The 20637-nt window shown below is 38.3% G+C and overlaps 2 protein-coding genes across 6 annotated transcripts; one reads left to right on the top strand and one right to left on the bottom strand.

The window, feature by feature from the left end:
* The first annotated feature begins 4443 nt into the window (after positions 1-4443).
* LOC119897468 (transient receptor potential cation channel subfamily V member 6-like) lies at positions 4444-13389 on the top strand. 3 transcript variants are annotated; one of them, XM_038711188.1, is made up of 17 exons: positions 4444-4589; positions 4781-4927; positions 5070-5167; positions 5260-5382; positions 6032-6172; positions 6279-6377; positions 6510-6685; positions 7010-7156; positions 7289-7368; positions 7452-7587; positions 8269-8355; positions 8443-8519; positions 8645-8768; positions 8971-9037; positions 9164-9432; positions 9564-9670; positions 12039-13389. In XM_038711188.1, exons 2-17 carry the CDS (start codon positions 4797-4799, stop codon positions 12265-12267), a joined length of 2091 nt encoding a protein of 696 aa, XP_038567116.1. In that variant the 5' UTR covers positions 4444-4589; positions 4781-4796; the 3' UTR covers positions 12268-13389. The 3 variants fall into 3 exon arrangements, with proteins under 3 accessions (XP_038567116.1, XP_038567117.1, XP_038567115.1); XM_038711189.1 differs by having other exon boundaries at positions 4445-4589; positions 5105-5167; positions 8603-8768; XM_038711187.1 differs by having other exon boundaries at positions 4445-4589; positions 8603-8768.
* On the bottom strand, positions 13384-20475 carry si:dkey-26c10.5 (uncharacterized protein LOC563797 homolog). Of its 3 annotated transcripts, XM_038711190.1 has the most exons (7): positions 20319-20475; positions 19914-20012; positions 15767-15871; positions 15395-15523; positions 14754-14905; positions 14545-14642; positions 13384-13862 (listed from the first exon to the last, which is right to left on the bottom strand). In XM_038711190.1, exons 1-7 carry the CDS (start codon positions 20428-20430, stop codon positions 13724-13726), a joined length of 834 nt encoding a protein of 277 aa, XP_038567118.1. In that variant the 5' UTR covers positions 20431-20475; the 3' UTR covers positions 13384-13723. The 3 variants fall into 3 exon arrangements, with proteins under 3 accessions (XP_038567118.1, XP_038567119.1, XP_038567121.1); XM_038711191.1 differs by lacking the exon at positions 19914-20012 and having other exon boundaries at positions 20319-20471; XM_038711193.1 differs by lacking the exons at positions 19914-20012; positions 20319-20475 and adding an exon at positions 15967-16153.
* Positions 20476-20637: the final 162 nt, after the last annotated feature.

The raw sequence follows: 20637 nt of genomic DNA, 5'->3' as shown, positions 1-20637 counted from the left end.
GCACATGCCGGTACTAACTTTCTTTGCTTTCTATCCTAAAATGAATAAATTGTTTCCATTGCTGAGATAATTTTGCAAGAAGAGGGACATTGTGTTTCAACTTCAAAATGTACATCTTCTTCATGAGATGTAGGCCTATGCCATTACTTTTATTTCTGATATCTGTAATGGCATAAAGACTGTATTTGAGCTTTCAACTCTGAAAATGTTGTTCATGGCATTTGCTTTGTTTAGCTTGGGAAATATTTACTTCCAAAGTTTAATCAGTGTGTCACTGATCAAGAGCAGCTAGAGTGTGGAGCAGAGCTTTTGGCAGACCAGAATAAAATTTCCAAAATTGTGCACATTCATCTATATAAGCACATAAAAGGCATCAAAATGTAGCCACAAGCCTTTTTTCTCTCAAAATGTCAACATCTAGTATTTGAGACTGAAATCTACAGTTTTCATCTGCTGCAATAGAAACTGCAGAGTGACTTGTACTCATCTCCCCAATTCTTAAACTTGCAAAATCTTTATGTTTGTTGTGTGGAAACATGCTTTTATTCTCATGCTCAGCTACTCAAGCTCTAACTAAAAATACACAACAGTTCAGTTGTAAATGTCTCATTTTCTAAATGTAATCAGTGTTTATGGACATCAGTGTTTCTTCAGAGTAGTTATTTTATGTCTTTATTTTATTCCAGTGGTACAGGAAAAGTCAGAGGATCACCAAAGTCAGTAGGCTTCTTTCTCTGTGGTCAATGAATGTCAAAGGTTCCATCTAATGATTTTTGAGATATTTCAGTCTGGAACAAAGCGGTGGATCCATAACGATAAGGCACTCTCAGATTACAGTCCAGATTACAGTACATATTTACATTTTCCAGTTAGTGACACGTAGTTAACACTTCAGATGCAAACAATTATACATTCTGTGCAATAGGTGACGCAGTGTGAAAATTTTAGCAAAGTCGCTGTTTTATTGGACCATAGTCAGCACAACTTGCATTTATATTATCAACACTTAATAAAAGACAACTTAGAGTTGGAGGACTGGCAAATTAGCATTGTTTTATGATTGATAAACTGTGTATCTAGCAGCCTGATGACAACAAATGAACAGACAAAACATATACTGCAATTAAATGAAAGTGTTTGTGCGGTTCAAACCATACATTCATCAGCTTAAAACAATGTATAACGTAATATTCACCTTGATGTACTAATATCACCTTGACAATGTTAAAGAGTGAACTCCACATTTTTCAGGATCCAAGGATCAGCAGGTTTTAGTAAAATCTCAGTTTGGGATCTGCTAGTATCAGCAGCAGTCACGGTCACAAGAGCACTGGTTTCACTGGTTTCCCACATGTTGCTGATATCTCAGCTAGAATCTGTACTGACCGCTTACATGCACACCATCCACATTACTCTGCCAGTCTGCTGGGTCCTTTTTAGACTGAGTGGTCAAACATTATTGAGGGTGGTGATGGTGCATAGATAAGATGTTTGCCTTTGGTGTGGGAGACCTGGGTTCGATTCCCACTGTGAGACATCCACCATTGTGTCCCTGAGCAAGACACTTAACCCCTAGTTGCTCCAGAGGCGTGCGTGTGTATAGCAATTGTAAGTCGCTTTAAATGAATAAATGTAAATGCAAACACAGAAAATATCAAGTGGTTGAAAGTAACCACATACATCTATTCAAGTGTTGTTCTAATTAAGTACAATGTTCAGTTGCTTTGTACTTCTACTCCATTACATGTCAGAATATAATATTGTCTTATTTGGCAGCTTACTTGATATTTTGGAGATTTTGAGTTTACATGATGATGTTTTTATAAAACATGATGTATTGTGATAGATTAAGTTGCCAATGTGAGCTTTATTTTGACCAACTATATTAAAATGCTTCTTAATAAAGAATATGAATCAAGCAGTATAGCATATATAATAATATAACACTCTAAAAGCAGTTGTTGTACACAACGAGTACTTTCACTTTTGATACTTTGGAAATTTGCAGATTCAACTTTTGTACTTTTACAAATGTGTAATTCAGAACTTTTACTTGCAAAGGAGAATTTATGTAAAGGGTGGATATAAAGGTGGAAGAAGTATTTAGACTATATAGACTATGTAGAAGTGCATTACTTGAGTACATTACTTTTTGTTTTAGTGATTGTACATAAGAAGAGAAATATAAAAATCATTATGTAGACAGAAAAAAAATGGCATTTTTAAGATGATGTTGTTTCATGGAGTCCTATTTAATCTTTGTTTAAAAGTGCTAAAGAAGAAACTGAGAAAAATACATTTAAATGCACTTTTTATTTTCAAAAACAATGTTGTTTACATACACTTAACAACAAGCATTTTTTTCTTTTGTTCTCCCCACACACACTGCCTATGCAAATAATAATAATAATAGTAATGAGTCTTGAGTCTGTCGAGAGAAGACACTGAAGGGTCGCATCTTGTGTAGAATTTGTGTATTGACCTTCTAATGGACTATTTTATCTTTTCTAGCCTTAGGGATAGTACCAGGTCACTCATTCAAACTAAAGCTTTGGGTGGATGTTCAGATTTCCACTCTAACAAGATCCTTCTTCAAGATCCTTCCTTGAAGTTGACCCATTTAACATATTTAATGCATTATTCCATATTTCATCAGAGATAACTACTCCAAGTACTTCAAACAGTCTGCTCGAATCATATTAAGAAATACATTATTGAGGGACATAATAGAATAATATATATTTGAGGTAAGACCCCTAACGTGTGCAGGAATTTGCAAAATTACTTCTAGCTCAGTTCTAGGCGGGAGACTGGGAAAGGATTGGCTAATAGATCGCATAAAGTGACAAACCTGGAAATAGCGGAAAAGGCTAGAGTGTTGTAATTTGAATTTGGTATAAAGGGCATTAAAGGTAGCAAAAGTGCCATCTGTGTAAAGGTCACTGACTTTGTAGAGGCCTGCTCTTTGCCACTGGGCAAAGACAGGATCCAATTTGGCAGGGAGAAAGGCATGGTCATTACATATGGGACTATCAACAGAGAAATCTATCAGATTAAACTTTGTCTAAACTGAGACCAGATCCTAAGGGTGGAAGTCACAACAGGGCATGATGAGTATTGTTTAGGAGACAGGGGTAGTTTGGCAGCAACCAGTGCAGGAAGTGATGATGATGAGCAGGTACTTGCTTCCAATTGGCACCAGATCGCGTTTGGGACCTGAATCCAATGAATAATTTTTTGTAGATCTGACGCCCAGAAATACGCCCTATGTCTCTGAAGCAGTACCTTACGAACCCTGGGGTGCTTGTTATTCCACAAAAAAGAAGATATCAGACTATCAACAGATCTAAAAAAGGATTTTGGCCTCAGCCAAAGAAGCTCTTCTTCTATGAGAGAATTTGAGGTAGAAATGAAACTTACGGCTGTCCTTCGACCTCACCTAGATGGCGGCCCGCCGGACGGTCTCTGTGGACACGAATGGCCGCTGTTTTTGGACGGAAACCAGCTAGAACAGCGAAAATCGATTACGCGCCCCGTAGCGGGTCTGTTCGTTCTAAAGAGCTCATAGTACCTTACTATCCCACCAGAGCACTGCTCTCCCAAAATGTAGGGTTACTTGTGGTTAGTGATGGGAAAAGTCACTCTTTTGAAAGACTTGAGTCACCAAATCTCGTTCATTAAAATGAACTAATCTTTTTTTGTGTCATTTCATTCATTTCGTTCTTTTTAACTAAGCTCTAATTGACAAAGTATAATGCACAAATTCAACACCTCTTGAACTTTCTCTATCATGGTTCTATAAAGCCCCATGGAGCCACAACCGAATTCAAACCATGTAAAAACAACAGAAATATGTTGTCAATATTCAATTAAGCCACTACTCCGGCTAAATCCGTTCATTTTCACAATCTTTCCTGAGTATACTACCAGACCAGCCATATATATATAATTATAATTACAAAAGTAATTATAACAAATTACAACAGTAATACAAAAATAGAAATAATGCAATTTGGACAATCATGCCTTAATATCAGGTTGAATTAAAAACCGGGCTCAGACTTACATGCTTGCAATTTTCAAACAGGTTTCCATAATGGTTCACTAGAAACAATAACCCTAATGTGTTGACTTTCATGATGTTGCAGAATTTTCATAGTGGCCATGCAGGTTTTAGGGTTAGTTAGTGGAATGCAGATAGACCTGGTGATAACAAAGAGATATACAGGGATTAGGGACTGGTCCAATGTCATTTCACTTTTAAGGTGAAAGAATACAACCAATCATTTCAGATCAGTGTGATAAATGTGTCCCTTTTAGGGTGAGTTGAACCTTAAAGCACAATTTTGTGGTGAAAATCTACCTGCTCATTTCGCCTCACTCTCTTTTTCTTACCTGTCTGCTATTCACTCATCCTCCCTCTCCACCCATTCATTCTCAATCCCTCCACGTCTCCTCCTTCTTGGCTGGGTCATATATAATGGTCATGCCACAGGGATTTCACTTATCCTCTGGGACATTTCATAGGTTTTGGTCAAGTGTTATGACTATCACTAGAAGTTGAGGAGTAGCACTATTACTGTTTAACGGTAAGACTAAGACACTTTCTTCTTTTTGGTTATGTTTGTTATGGTATTTTATTTTGAAAACAATACAACTGAACAAAATAGATACCAAAATAATGGACTGCAAAATTTATTTCATTTTTGTGTTTTTTCAATTCACTGCTTCGCTCTCTGTGCGTTCAACGTGGCCCTCACCTTTCGTTTGTTTCTTCCAGTCGAAATCAGGTGTCAATGTCTTCGTCTCTGGCCAGATCTGTTCTGTGTGAGCTCAACCATTGGTGGAGCCATTTGAGGTTTCGCGTTCAAAACAAGAAAGGATGGAACGAGATGTTGGATGAGACTTTTTTGCTCTATACCAAATAGTAAGAAACTCCACTCTTTTCTACAAGAAATTAGATTATGTCTAAATTAATTACATGCAGGTGTGATTATTTATTAAATAGGATACTATTTAATAAATAAATAATCACATCTGTTGTTTTTCTTCTATCCATCTTCCCTCAGCGTAAATGACATTCCTCTCTTCTTTGCGGCTAAAGAGAACAGTGTTGGTTGTATCAAGAAACTTCTGAGTTGTGCGTCCACTAATATCTTTGAGAGAGGTAAGGCTGAACTGTGAATTTATACTTGTCTTGTTATCTTAGGGTAGTGCGGTGACAGTTGTAATCTGTGAAACTGTAATCCTCTCACTCAGGTGCTCTTGGTGAGACAGCGCTTCATGTTGCTGTGATGTACGATAACCTGGAGGCTGCTGTTGCTCTGATGGACGGAGCTCCTGAACTCATCAATGAGCCCATGATCACCGAGCTCTTCCAAGGTCACATATGAACTCAAACACACATCATGAGGTTTAAATATTGTATGTGTCCACAGGTAAAGTCAGCTTCACGGTCAGCAACTAAAAAGTAATTTGAGACAAACTAAGATATTAGAGATTAATAATAATATTTTAGGTGAAAAACATTGGTAAGTAAAAAAAAATTATCAGGGCAGGGCAATGAAAACTGGCAGGAAAACACACAAAGGTAGTAAACAATTAATGTGAACAGTTACATTTAAGCGTTCAGATGGACATGGAAAGTTTAGGTTTGCCTAGAAAAATCCATTTACAAAATGCATTTATTACACTTGTGAAGGTGTCAGATATGATAACTTATTACTAGCAAACTTGTTATTAGCAAATGTGACAATATAACAAATAACTACGTCACTTACCTTTATTACTTCATATGAGTCAATGTTTTAATACCTGAAATGTGAATTATTTACAAAAGCATGTAACCAATAAACAACATCAACAACAGTTTACAGTAGCGAATTCTTTGCAGCCTCTACCGCTCACCTTAAGAGACTGGGACCAAGCACAAATACTCATTTTGCTCATAGGTTTAACAGGTGAAACTGGTGAAATTAAACACAATTAATTCACAGTGGACTAACATACACTGATCTCCCTACTCTCTCAGGTGTAACTCCTCTCCACATTGCTGTAGTGAATCAGAACATCGATCTGGTTCATCATCTGATTAGTCGAGGGGGTGATGTGGCTACACCTCGAGTCACCGGTCTGTACTTCAGGAAGAGGTTAGGAGGACTCATATACTATGGTGAGTCAGCCAGCTTATGTTAAAATGTATGAATGCATTTGCCAAGTAAATATAATGTATGTCTATATGACACAAAACTGTTTTTCAAAATGTACTTGGTCAACAGGTGAGCACATCCTGTCTTTTGCTGCATGTACTGGGAATGAGAGCATTATCTCCACGGTAATTGATGCAGGGGCCAGCACCAGGGTCCAGGATTACCGTGGTATGAAATTACTTCCTCTTGTAGGAAAGTTATAGAGAAGTACATAACAATTTTACATCTGTGTATAAAATATTTTGATTATTAATGGCCTTCTGTTTTTTCTCTCCTTGTATTCCCTTATTTTCTGTCTAGGTAACACAGTGCTTCACATTTTGGTTCTGCAGCCCAACAAGATGATTGCATGCCAGTCCATAGACCTGATTATGGCATGTGATGCAGAGCTGGACCAGTCAGTGTCACTCGACATGGTGCCCAACTACAGAGGCCTTACACCTTTTAAACTGGCTGCCAAAGAGGGAAACATTGTGGTAAGTGAAGGGGGAGCTCACAGTGTATGTAATTGTAAACCAAAATTTAATTTTTAACTATTGTATACTGTATTATATTGTATTAGTTCTACTATTTTAGGATTCCTAACAACATCAGGCGCAGGGGCTCCCGATGAAAACTAGCCTATGCCTAACTCGGGTATATTTACATTTTGTCTGAATTTTTATCGATGTACATTGTCCCTTCTTAAATAAACTATAAATAAATTACAAAAACAGGATGAAAACCCGAAATGAAAGACGTAGCAGATAAAATTTCAATAATCCGATCCTCACCGCTGTGATTCCCTCTGTGTCTCTCAGGTCTTTGAGCACCTGGTTAATAAAAGGCGTGTAGTACAGTGGACTCTGGGCCCTTTGACCTCTAACCTGTATGATCTGACAGAGATCGACTCATGGGACGACAACAAGTCAGTACTGGAGCTCATAGTGGGCAGTCACAAGAGAGAGGTACAACACAAGAATGTTATATACTAAACAGTAAACTGTATTTTGGTTAACTCACAGACTATTTGGTTAGAAATAATGACAATGATGTGATGCTGAGAAGAAATGAGAACAAATGTCTGTTTTTTTCTCCAGTCAAGAGAAATATTGCTGGTGACCCCCGTGAAGCAGCTGGTTAGTCTGAAGTGGAACCTGTATGGAAAACATTACTTCAGGTAAAAATGACGTCAGTGTCTAAGGTAAAAAATCTAAACTGTACACACATCTTTTTTAATAATGTTTTTTTCTCTTGTGTCAGGCTGCTGCTGTTACTGTATCTCCTGTACATCGGGACCTTCACACTGTGTTGTGTATTTCGCCCTCTAAAGGATGCTCCAGAGAACTACACAACGTCAGACATGGACAAAACCACCCGAGTCCAGAAAACACTCAAAGTTGAGTCATAAATACACTGCATGAATGTGACATTTCAGTGTAACCAGATAAAACTACGATATGTTGTAATAAAGGGCCATAAACGGGGGTGAAATATAAATATACTTGCTTAAGTCCAACCGTACTATACTTAAGTACTTCCATTTTATACAACTTTGTACTTCCTAATCCACTTTACATATAAATGAATGTTCATTCCATTCAAGCCCTTGCCAAACGAGTTGCCACAATGCTGATAAAGCCTATCACTGCCAGGTAAATCTCTCTGTACTCAAAATATATCAGAGTTTGTGTGTGATTAGACGTTCCACGCAAAGAGTTATTTTATGCTAACCGGTTGGATTGCAGGAGCGACTCAGCAACTAAATGGCACAGCCTATAAGTCATAAGCACGTGTGGACAGTGTTATTTACTCTCACTCTCAGAAGGGGGGGACAAAAGAGGCATTTTTCTTGCCATTATTTTCAGGACAGAGAACCAATGTTCATGCAGTTTAAATACATGGTGATAAAGATGAAGTAAAACCAAACTCTACTCACACAGATAATATAAAACTACAAAAAAGACTTTAGCTCTTGGTTGGACCTAATCTGTTCATATGTAGCCTATACTTGTGTAAATAACTTTGAATATGACTTATAGTTCAATAATCTATATTTTTCTCTCTCTCTGTGGATCAGGAGAGTTATGTGACGTATGATGACAACCTGCGGCTGGTGGGCGAAATCATCAGCGTCATCGGAGCTTTTCTCATCCTGTTGCTGGAGGTGAATTTATGAAACAACATCTTAAACACTGTATGGTAATACAGTCTATTGCACTTCCACATCCTCCTGTACAATCTTTCCCAACAGATCCCTGGTATACTGAGAGTGGGAGCAAAGCGCTATTTTGGTCAGACAGCACTGGGAGGCCCCTTTCATGTTATTCTGTAAGTAGAAATACTTCTAAGCAGTAAAATAATGCATGTTGATCTGAAATAGCTTTTAACCTTTCTGCTGTTGTTTTGATCAGTATCACCTATGCATGTTTGGTGTTGCTGCTGTTGGTGTTCAGAATCTGCGAAGTGCATGGAGAGAGAGAGGTAATGGCAGTGTCTTTAGTTCTTGGCTGGTGCAACGTCATGTACTTCGCCCGAGGTTTTGAAACACTCGGCCCTCATGTCATCTTGATACAGAAGGTAGGACTCGCTCAGCCTGGACTCACTACTGCGTGTTGTACACACAGTGATGTATGCTATAGGTGCTCATGCAGATATAGTTTTTTCCACACACACCTGTACAGAAATGATTTTGAAACAGATGTATTTTGTTGTTTTGGTTTTTGAGGTTCACCTATTTGTGTTTGCAGACTGACCTACCTAGTGTCTCATTTCCCCCTAGATTATATTTGGAGACTTGACAAAGTTCATGTGGCTGAGTTTCATTATGCTCATAGGTTTTTCCAGCGGTAAGTATATTCTGAGCAACATGTGTAAAACAAATGTTTAACCCTCACAAAGCTTGTAAGATAAGAAATTCTTGAAAGAAGAGGATTCTGTTCCTTCACATACTTTTTAAAATTGTTTCTTCTCAGCTTTGTGGGTCGTGTATATGACCCAAGATCCTACATCCCTTCCCCAATATCGCTCCTTCCCCATCACCCTCTTCTCCCTGTATGAGCTCAGCATGGGCCTCATAGATATGCCTGTGGACCACTCCTTCACTACCCCCCCGATCGTCCATGTGCTCCACTCCACCTTGTCTGTGGTCTGCTGCCTCTTTCTGCTAAATCTACTGACAGCCATGATGAGTGACACACAAGAAAGGGTGGCCGAGGAGAGAAAAGAGCTGTGGTGGACTCAGGTAATACACACGGGGACTTTAAAGGAATGCGTCTAAACAGAAATAACACAACATAAAGGCACAGAAACACCTCATCATCGTGTCCCTGTGTGTTACTGTGTCATGGTTACAGCTGCAATAATGTTGTACAGGTGGTAGCCACAACTTTGATGCTGGAGAGGAGGCTTCCTCGCTGCCTGTGGTCTCGGATCGGGGTGTGTGGGCTCAACTATGGTCTGAAGGAGTGCTGGTATCTCAGGTAAGACAGTACTGCTGCAACAGGAACAGAAACAGAGGCTTTAAAGCCCCTGAAGAAGTTTCTGTAATGGTAAATATTCATTACTAAATGTGTAACAATTAAACTTAACATTTTTTGATTAAAAAAATATTTTTCCAACTGAGTCCCGCACACTTTAAACAATCCAGAAAAGCACAGAAGAGAACACTTACATGTGAAATGCCTAAAAGTGAACCTCATTGACTATTACAACCTAAGTAGTCTTTATTGCACTTCAGCTACAAGGCATGTTGTGCTGCAAGTAAGACTACAGTTTTACACATGCTATATCATGTGGGTAATCAAGAGGCAAATTAAATGGACACTTTATTTTTTATGTAAACAGTTTACTACTAATCCTCTGCCTGTGTAAACAGTTGTAGCATGTCTACATTGATGTAATAAATTTATGAGAATTATCTCGTTTCGGGGCACCACCGGAGTTGTAATTAACCTAGAGTCTCCGGACCTCTGGGTAGCTTTTAATAATAATACAATTATTCACTAGTGATCAGTTAGTTAATAATTGCTCAGTTATCTTAAATCAGTCAGTCAGTCTCATATCTAAGGGGTAAAGTCTCTGGACAGGGACTTACAGATAGGCACACACAATTCCTTGGTTACAGTGAATTTATTAACTAACTAAGGTGATATAAAAATGTGGTTAAATACATCAAATAAATAAACAATGGCTAACTAATGAGAATGTGGGTTTCGATTGTGGGAGAATTTGACTCATACGGCAACTAATGAATGCGATTAGATGATAACTCGGTTAAATTTGTCTAGGAGTTTCAAGGATTAAATATGCTGGACTAACCAACTATTGGACATCACTGATCACAGAGTGCAGGGTTTTGGTCTTACTGCATGTGGCTTTTCCCAGCCGAGTGTTGGTCAACGGCCTCACAATGACTGAGATCTGTACATTCTTGGTTAGGACAACTTAAAGCTGTCGGCCAGTCGCTTACTCTGCCAGGGAATTGCTCCGGAGATCTGTCTCTTGTCGGCTTTAATGGAGAAACTCGCAGTGGGGCCTTCCCAACCCTTTCTCGGGTCAGAGGTGTTAGTCGTCTTTTGTTACTGCTGGCGAGACCACGTGGCTTGGTCTGACCTCGGTGAAGTTAGCTCGATGAATAAAGCTTAAAAAGGGAACTTGGTCGTTCTTGAATTAGACTAGTGTAACTTAACGGTCTAATAACTTTTAACAAACAAAAGAAAAGAAAAGAAAAAGCACGTAAATTGCTGGAAACGAGGGAAAGCTGAGATCGCGGAACTTGAAGCGAACAAAGCTTTTGTTGCGCCGGGCCGAACTCTTAGGGCGTTGCCGAGAGAGGGGGCACGCCGGGCGCATGCCAAAGCGCCGTTGAAGCGTCAGGAACAAAAAGCGGGCAAGGAGCAAGACAGCAAACATGCGCGTGTGTCGCTGTTTTGTCTGTTGGGGCGTGGGTCCCAGAGGGCTTTTTTCCGGTTCCCGAGGGACTGTCTTTCTTTAGACATATTAAAGTCAATCAAAAACAAATCTACTGGCGCGTATTGTAATCAAATATCTTCCCACAATCAAACCTCAATTGTCAAACGGTTGTACCGTTCTTAGTTTTAAGCACTTGATAAGGGAAACAAATGGTCATGATAAATACCGAGTGACATTTATACATTAAACAGCATTTCTGACGATGGCATGTAATACTTATTTTGTCCACTTGGGGGAGCTCAAGTTACATGAGGAAAGCTTGGATAACTTATTTAGATTTTTTCAGCAATAATATAAACAACAGATAGCAACAACATTGTAACATAACTAATCAAATAGAGGCAAATGTAATCCAGTAACTAAAAGATTATTTAATTAAACAAGGTAATGCTTTGAGTCTTGGGAGACAGTAGTCTTTGTTTACATAAAGAAGTTCAGGGCTGTCCTTAGTGTCCTGGAGTTTCTCCAATTTGCATCTGGCTGTGAAAGGAAGTATCTCCTTTGATGTGAGGTAATTAAATGCAGAGGAAGGTCAGTTGCCACGGTTACATGTGTGGGGGGCAGTTTAGGGTTTTCCTGCCCTTTCTTTAAGAAGAATTTTGATAGGCTGACCAGGAAAACGCTAATCGCTGGTCAATGTTTAACAGTCAAGCACCGCGTTATCTGGCTGCGGCATCAAAAGGTGGCCAGTTTTACGATCAGGCTGCTCAGAGACAGCACTTAGGGAGGGAAAGATTTCAACCCCCCTCCTTTGGGGTCTCTTCAGCCGTCTATTGAAAGTGCTATACTAAATTGCTGGAGTGTCCCTTTAAACATCATAATGAAAGTTTGCATAGTGAGAGTGTTTTCTTTGAAGCAACTGTGCTTTTTTTGCAGGGCTGAGGACAGAACCGATCCGATGTTTGAAAAGATGCAGCGTTACATCAAAGCTTTCTCCAAAGACAATGAAAAGGAGGAGAAGACTGGAACAGTAAAGGAGTTGTTCTCAGAAAGCCCGAAACTCAGACCTAAAAAGTGGAAGGCTGTGTCAGGGTGGCAGCTTATTCGCAATAGCACTTTGGGTTTGGAGAGGGCAAAAATAGCCAAAGGAGAACCACAACATTAAATGTTTTCTAGGAAGAGGCCTTCCATCATCTTCCATCATCTTACAGTACTGAACATTAGGGCTGCATCATATAATATTGCATCCCATATTAAATTTTATTTGATTAATCTAACGATTATTCTTTTTGATTTGCAGACTGATCTAACAACTAATTTATTGATTATTAATAAGATTATTTAATTATTACTCAATTAAAATTACAATAAAATGAATCACAAATAAATGTCAAAAACATGTCTCATTAAAAATTCTATATTTTATTTAATTGAAAAAAGACACATTGGAATAATGATAATAGAGTAGAGTTAGTCTAAGGTCAGGTCACTGCTGTGTTATAATATTAATGATAGACCCTATTTGTCGGATGCCGTTCAGAAAAATACTGGACCTCAACTTCAAAAGGATTGCTGTGACAGAGATTCATTTAAACATTGTGTATCAACCCTTTCCTGAACTGGAGAATCAGTATTTTTACTTAGGTACTTTACTTAAAACTTAAAATAGTTATGACATGGGGTTATTTTATGTAGGGCAGGGAAAATAACTGAAACATTTTACAGACTAACAACAGTCTGTGTTATTATTACTTTCTGCACCGCCGTTATAGTAACATTATGTTACTATAACGGCGGTGCAGAAATTACTTTTAACAAGCGGCCAATGATCAAACATTTAGAGAATCAATTTTAAGTGGCTGCTAATAACAGAAACACATTCCTCGTGTTGATAATCCTATTTTTTGCTGCCACTGCCGTCTTGAAAAAGTTTCTCCTGGATGATTTTGTTTCAGGTGATCATGGTTAGCAGTTGTACTGCTGTGATAAGCTAATTCCAATTTACAGAGCCTAAACAGCTCTGTCTAAAACACTCACAAACTTTAGGTGGTTGCAGGCAAGGTTTTCAGCTGCAGCTTGTTCTCCGGGAGGAAATCTCTGCTTGGACCGGGCGCAAAGACTTCATTGCGATTATAGTATTAGCATTATGCTACAGAAAAAAATATGTTATTTTTATAACAATATTTAGCAGTAATAAATGCCAAACTAAAACAAAGTGAAACGTAGACATTCAACTTATGTCGTTGCATGAACATTTTTATATGAGAATAAAACCTTTAAAACCAAATTGACTGGCCTTTATTTGTGATAAAGTCAAACAGCAGTATAAGTAATCATCCAGTAGTCTATCCAAGTAGTACAATGATTAGTGCTTAATAGTACTTGTAGGCATAACTGACATCATAGAATACAAATTAGGAAACACAATGCTACAAGAATTGCTTACAAACATCTGACTGAACATATTTTTAAACAATTAAATATAAAACTATTATCTAAGGAGCTTAATCTTTTTCTGCTGGGTAGTACTGATTGAAATGTGAAGTAGAAAGATAAATCATTTGAGATGTTATTGAAGAGTTGAAGCCTGTTGGCAGAATTTTGGTTTTTTCAACATTCTGTTAAGAAATAGGCGGTTGCATCTGCAGCTGACAGATGAAGTAGGTGTAGGCTTCGCAGGAAGCTGTGATCCAGTTCTTCTCAGGTGGGTTTCCACTGTTGAGGATCCCACAATTCCCCACTGGTGTTTCAGCCCAATAACTGAAAATAAAATGCATGAATATTCACTATTACATTGGAATCATAGGACGCTGTGGTTATGCAATATAGTAAAGCGGAGAAAGAATAAATCGGGGTGTTTTCTTATTTTTTGCAATCTCTACTTTATAGGGCCACTTTATTAGGAACACCTGTTACCCAAGCTCATGGAATCCAATTCAACAGTCTTTCGAAGCTCAGTGTTTGTATGTTTGTTTGATGTTTCTAATATTCTGCCCCCCTAATGTTGAAGGACGAATGAGAAGGACAAAAAATTAGAAACACCTCTCAATATAATGCAGCCCAGTACATCACCACCTTTAATCATGACCTCAAAAATAAACATATGATTAAATTTACATATAACAGAATGTTATAAACTTCCTAAAGGTAGAATTTGTGGCAGAGCTGTTGTATTGGATTGCATTAGATTGTAATTTGTACCTAATAAAATGTATATTTTAATTAAAAGAGTGTAAAATACATAAAGACAAATACCCCGAAGATAAATCTATCGCCTTCTCTATCTCACTTTCAGACAAAACATAACACTGGCACATATTCATATCTAAACATCCCAAATATGAAAAAAACAAAAAACAAAGACCGCTTAGATAAAAAGTTCTAGCTACAGCTGAGATGATTAGACAATTAATCAGGCAGTCACACATTCCCCAGGAATCACCTCTCTCCCAGCACAGTGTTGTTGACCCAGGTCCATGTTTCTTTTTTGTTTCTCAGCCCGATCCAGTATTTCATTTTCCCCTCCTTAGTCAGAAAACGCTAAAAGAGAGAACACCACTGACATTTACAAAAAAAGATTCTGTGCAAGTTATTACTATTTTATTAACTGCATGATTTTACTTCTAGAGAAGGAAGTGTTATCAGATCCACCTGAACCAACTGGCTGTTAATAACAGCAAGAGATCCTCCTCTAGCGCTGCAGTTCCTCTGGCTCTCATCCCAGCTCAGCCTGACGGTGGACAGGAAAAAACACGATCGGCCAAAAGTCAGCCACCCATCAGCGCACTGCTGACAGCCGAGATCTGAAAGGAGAGATGGATCAGCACAGGAAATCCTCAAAGAAAAGGTCTACAAACATGGACTAAATTGCACAAGTAAATAATAAAGCAGAGTTTTGGTTCAACATTTAAATAACTGAAACTGTCTTTTCTGTATCTTAAATGAGCTTTGTTTTTCTTTAAGGTTTGGGTTTCATTTATATTTTTGCCCATATGTTGTGGAGACATCCATGTTATTTTATGTGTGTCTATGTATAATCACATAGCAATGTCAAAATGATTAAACTCAGCTGAATCTAGGTTTAAATGGGGAGGAAATATTCTCAGTTCTTCAAAAACAAGCACATGAACTAACTTCCTCTGAGACCTGTTTAAAACACAATTTTGGGCAACAGTGAAAGCAGAACTGCCACTAAAAACACAATTAAGTTATTGTTTTTCTTTAATCTAGATGTTTCTTTTGCTTGTACAAGGTTTTCTACGTTGTATTGTTCCTCCTGGCATCACACTCACACTGGGGTTGAATGTTGCTGAAGTGAGTCTGGCACTGTTCATAGTTGCATGTTGGAGTAAGTGAAGGGCTTTGTCTGTTTGTTGCTTTAGTTTCCTCTATGTCCGGGCAGACTGCGGATCCAGTTTGGACTAGAAATCAGAGAGAAGTGGGAGGAGTTGTGAGGGAAAAGAATATGCCCTCCGGCTGCAGCAGGACAATCAAAAATAGAACAAAGCAATGCGATCCTGACATATCTTTTCCATTTTTCTTTTATCTCTGCACATCTAATGGTAAACTACAATCCATAGATAATCTGCTTTAGTGTTACATAATCTGGCCAGCAGTTTTTTGTTTTCTGACATAAATTCAGATCCATTGTTGCAGATACTCACATTTTGCACTGAGGATAATGACGACCAGCAGCAGGACCAGGCAGATTATTGTGAGGATCACACACACAGCACGGTACAGACGTATGTTTCCCTCAGTCTGTTTGCCTGAAGAAGAAAACATCAGCCGGATGTTAGTGAGATATTTTAATGAGCACAACACAAACCACCATCAAGCCTGAAAAAACACTGCTCTGGCCTACCTTTTCCCCCTTCCAGTTCAACAGATAACTTGGACTCTGGTGACAAGTTTTCACCGGCTTTGTCTTTTTTATCCTCGCCATAACTGCGACAAAATTTGATATACATGGAGAAAAACGTCCTGGGATTGGCGATGAAGCTTGTTTACCCTGTCCTGCTCCGTCTGCCTGTCCTGCTGAGTCACGCCTGCCTGAAAGAGCGCAGTCGAGACACCCCCTCTTTGTCTTGTCGCCATAGCAACATGACCTTCACTGATTCCTTAATTATTCATCTAGCACAGTACTTGGCTTGTCCTTCAAGTCCCCAAAAACTTTTACTGTATCTCTCTTTAAGAATGCGTGTGAGAGACACAGACACATACTGGAAACCTGAGAGACGCTGTATTCCAAAACAACAGATGGGATTTCTTCTTTTGAGGTCATTTGAGCTGAGTGTTTGTGTCAAACACATTTCAGAGACAGAACATACTGTCATTACTGATACAGATTTGAAACATTAAATATAGGATTAAAGTGCAGGGTTTTGTGTCCCAAAGGGGAATCAAACCAGCAATCTTTGACAGTCCTCACACTCAAAGAATGCAGCCTTAATTGCAAATGGGCAAATTTTATTCTACCCACTTAAAGATAATAGGTAGCGATACTGCAGCTTTAGTGCACTCAATTTACTTTATTTTGCATGTTAATATTTCTTCCCTAGCTCTATTTGTATTTGTTTCCAATTTACAGAAACACTTGACTTGTATATAGAGATACCGTAAAACTTCAATTAAAAGCCTTGTACCATTTAAGATACCTATCCCTTTTTCTGGCCTGGTGTGGCCACATGTTTTGACAAATAAACACAGGTCTCAATTAAACCTTGTCTGGTTTTTATAGAAGTTCTTTGGATGTATAAAACATCTAAATAAAGCCCACTGGGTCACCTGCTTGAGCTAGTTCTAAACTGTTTACACTGTGCATACCAATATAAATATTTAAACCTTTGTCAATATGGACATGCTACATGTCGAAAGATCAATTAGATTAGATTTTTTATAGATAAAGAAATTAAAGACCTTTCCAATATAGATTTGTTTGTGTAGGGATACTTAATACTACTACGACGACGACGACGACGACGACGACGACGACGACGACGACGACGACTACTACTACTACTACTACTACTACTACTACTACTACTACTACTACTACTACTAATAATAATAATAATAATAATAATAATAATAATAATAATAATAATAATGCATTATATTTATATAGGGCTTTATCATAGAATCTCAGAGCGCCACAGAGTGAAGTGGGGAGGACTCATCTCAACCATCACCAATATATGTGGCACCCACCCGGGTGATGCACAGCAGCCATTTTGCGCCAGAACGCTCATCACACATCAGCTTGAGGACAGATACGGAAACAATGAGCCAATTACTCTGGGGGATGATTAGAAGGCCAGATGGAGAAAGCCAGGTTGGGAGTTTTGCCATGCCACCAGGGATCCCCCTACTCTTTGCGACAAGTGTGGTGAGATCTTTAATGACCACAATGAGTAAGGACGTCTCATCCGAAGGACGGCATCTCCTGCAGCTCAGCGTCCCAATCACTGCATTGGGATCTTGTTAATAGGACCAGAGGGGAGTCTGCCTACTGGCCCACCAACACCTCTTCCAGCAGTAACTTAGTTTTCCCAGGAAGTATCCCATCCAGGGACTAATCAAGCCCAAACCTGCTTGGTCAGCTTGGAATGACCTTCAGTCATTCAGCAGAAGCAGGCTACACGTTGGTATGGCACCTGGCTTTATGGTATTGCAAGAAGGGCTGCAACTTCAGAATATTTTTTTATCAAATAAGACATTTTTTTAATTAAGTTTTTTGGTCTCTATAAAGTTTAAAAAATGTGGGAAAAAAGGTTTTATCACAATATCCCTGAGCCCAAGCTGACATATTTACAGACATATTACAGTTCTAATACCAAGGCATCGAGTTTACTACAAGGTAGATTTATTTCTCACTTTACAACAGGTTGGCCAATAAAGCTGATTCTAATTAATTACTTAGTTTTAGAGGCTTGTTGTTCCACACAGTAACACACGCTGCTGTGCAATGTCACTGCTTTCTTTTTCTTTCATGTTTAAATGGTGCAAAATCACAAAACAAAAAACAGACTTAATGAATGGTGGTGCCAGAATGTACAGACACTAAGATGGAACAGCAAAACAGTTTATGACATTTATGAGGGCAGGGGTTTCTATTCAATTGGCAACAAACTAATGGTCAATAAATTACATAATTAATTGATCTTTTGGGTCATTTCATTTGCAAAAATGTCAACATTTAATTGTATTCATTGTTTTTTCTTTGTCTTCTGTGATAGTTCATCCTCAGCACTGCTCTACTGAATATAGTTTATTTCTGTTTACCATTTTTATTGCTTTAATATTACTGTATATTGTCTGCTAGAAGGAAGTTACAAACTCAATTTCACTTTACAACCTGTTGTAATGTGACAAATAAATTTACCTTGTACCTTGTACCTTGTAGTAAACTGAATACCTTGGAATTTGAACTGTTTTTTGAACAAAACAAGCAATTTAAATATGTCAGCTTGGGCTCTGGGGAAATTGTGATGAGATTTCTTCACATTTTTTTGACTTTATAGAGACCAAACAACTCATTGATTAAACGAAATTGGCTTATTTGATAAACAAAAATAATCTTAAGTTGCAGCACTTCCTACAACACATTTTAACTAATGCTATGCTGCAAATAAACAATGCTGATTAACCCTATCACCGTCAGGTAAATCTCTCTGCACTGACAGTATACCAGAGTTTGATGATCTGGTATACTCAGCTGAAGAGGGAAAAGTTCTGCACTGCAGGTTAAAAATAAGTCTCTAGAGCCTTACTCAGAGTCAAACAAAAACAGACACTACTGTAGTTTGGGAGTACACTTTTTCACAGATTAGCTAATCACAACTTTGCTTCTGCTTTCTTTTCTTTTTGTCTGGATTTGCTAACTGAGATATACTCAAGTTATGACATCACCATGGAGACAATAATGTTTTAATGATTACTAAGCAATGGAGGGAAGTTTATGCAAAGCCCTTTTGTTGTTGTTTTCATATTTAGTTCTGCATGTGAGGTGCAATGAAGCGGTTTAACAGTGTAAAAACAGACAGTTGAGGTGTTATGGAAGACCTATGAAGACCTATTACCTTCTGTTGTTAGGCAGAAGGTGTGCTGAGAGGCATGCTGAAACACAGTCTTTGGGTGTTTCAGCTGTGTAAACAGAGGACACACACACACACACACACACACACACGAGGGCTCTGCAGCGGGTGATCGAAACCAACCAGAACAGTGATGTCAGAGAGGTAGCTGTGCAGAGCCCACAGGATACTTGACAATACCCACACAAGCCGTAGCCTGTTCACCCTGCTGCTGTGTGGCTGATGCAGATGTTCCTGCTGTGGTGCCACCAGACTACAGAGCAGCTTCTTTCCTCAGGCTGAGACTCCTTAACTCCACCACAAATAAATGACATGGAACTTTCTGCTGTGCTGGTTTTGCACATTACCACACCCCTACCTTTGTATAATAGTGTATATGAAAGTAACTGTATATTTCTTTTTAATTTTAATATTAAATATTTGTATAAATGTTCTCTGTGTGTAACGTGAAGGGAGCTATAACTTTGATTTAACTGCGCAACGCTGTGTTGTAGAATGACGTAAATGTACCTTGAACCTTCTATAAAAGTAAATAGGTAGGTAGTCACAATATAACAAGTTAGAGTGAAATTAAGTTTTGTAATTCCCTTCTGCTGCATAGCAGACAATAAACATTAATACAGAATCAATTATAAAAAGAATGGTAAACAGAAATAAACTATAATGAATGAAGCAGCGCTGAGGATGAATTAAGAGTTTAAGAATCAAAGTGTACCTGCTTTTGTCTTAACTGGAGCGCCACCATAAAAAGCTTCTGAATAAACATCCTCAGATGGACTATGTAGTGTAGAGTAGGGTTCTGGTTCTGCTTCCTCTAAAACCCGACAAAAATAGAGACAGATGCATTTTAACAGAAATAAACTTAAATTTGGAATTTGCTTCCAAATATTAAACGCACAAGCCAAACTAAACTTTCCGAACTGCAAGAAAACTAAACGACAATATAAAATAAAAACCTAAAATTAACAGTTTTTGTGTTTTATTAAACTTTTTGGAAATAGTTGTCGTAAAAAAAAATAAATAAATAAATAAATATTTACAGCCTTCTTCATTTTCAGTTCTTTTTTTCTTTCTCGTTCAGTTTAGTTGTATTTATTTTAAGTTCATTCTGAAATGTTACCTGCTTTAATTAAATGTCCTGTACTTTCAGCGTTGGTCTCCAGCATCGATTCACCTGGTTCTTCATTCTCTTCGCCTCTTTTGCTCTCGATGGTGATCTCCTGCATCTCCATGGCTCTTCTCTTCTGTTACTCTAACTTTCGTTTGCACCGGGAAGTCTTTTAGACCGGACTATTCAACTGACGTCGTTATGTAACCTTTAGTCATGCAGACAAAAAGCTGATGAAGCACTGGTTGCCCCAAAAAAAATGTTTCAAGATATCAATTTTCTGTTAAATATTCCCCAACCTAAAAGTGTCCAGTGAATATATGACTCATCT

The sequence above is a fragment of the Micropterus salmoides genome, unplaced genomic scaffold (assembly GCF_014851395.1).
Source record: "Micropterus salmoides isolate LMB-PRFRI ecotype aquatic unplaced genomic scaffold, ASM1485139v1 Ms_hic_scaffold_11, whole genome shotgun sequence".
Classification (NCBI taxonomy): domain Eukaryota; kingdom Metazoa; phylum Chordata; class Actinopteri; order Centrarchiformes; family Centrarchidae; genus Micropterus; species Micropterus salmoides.
The sequence above is the reverse complement of the archived record's forward strand: the minus strand, read 5'-3'. Positions and strand labels throughout refer to the sequence as shown.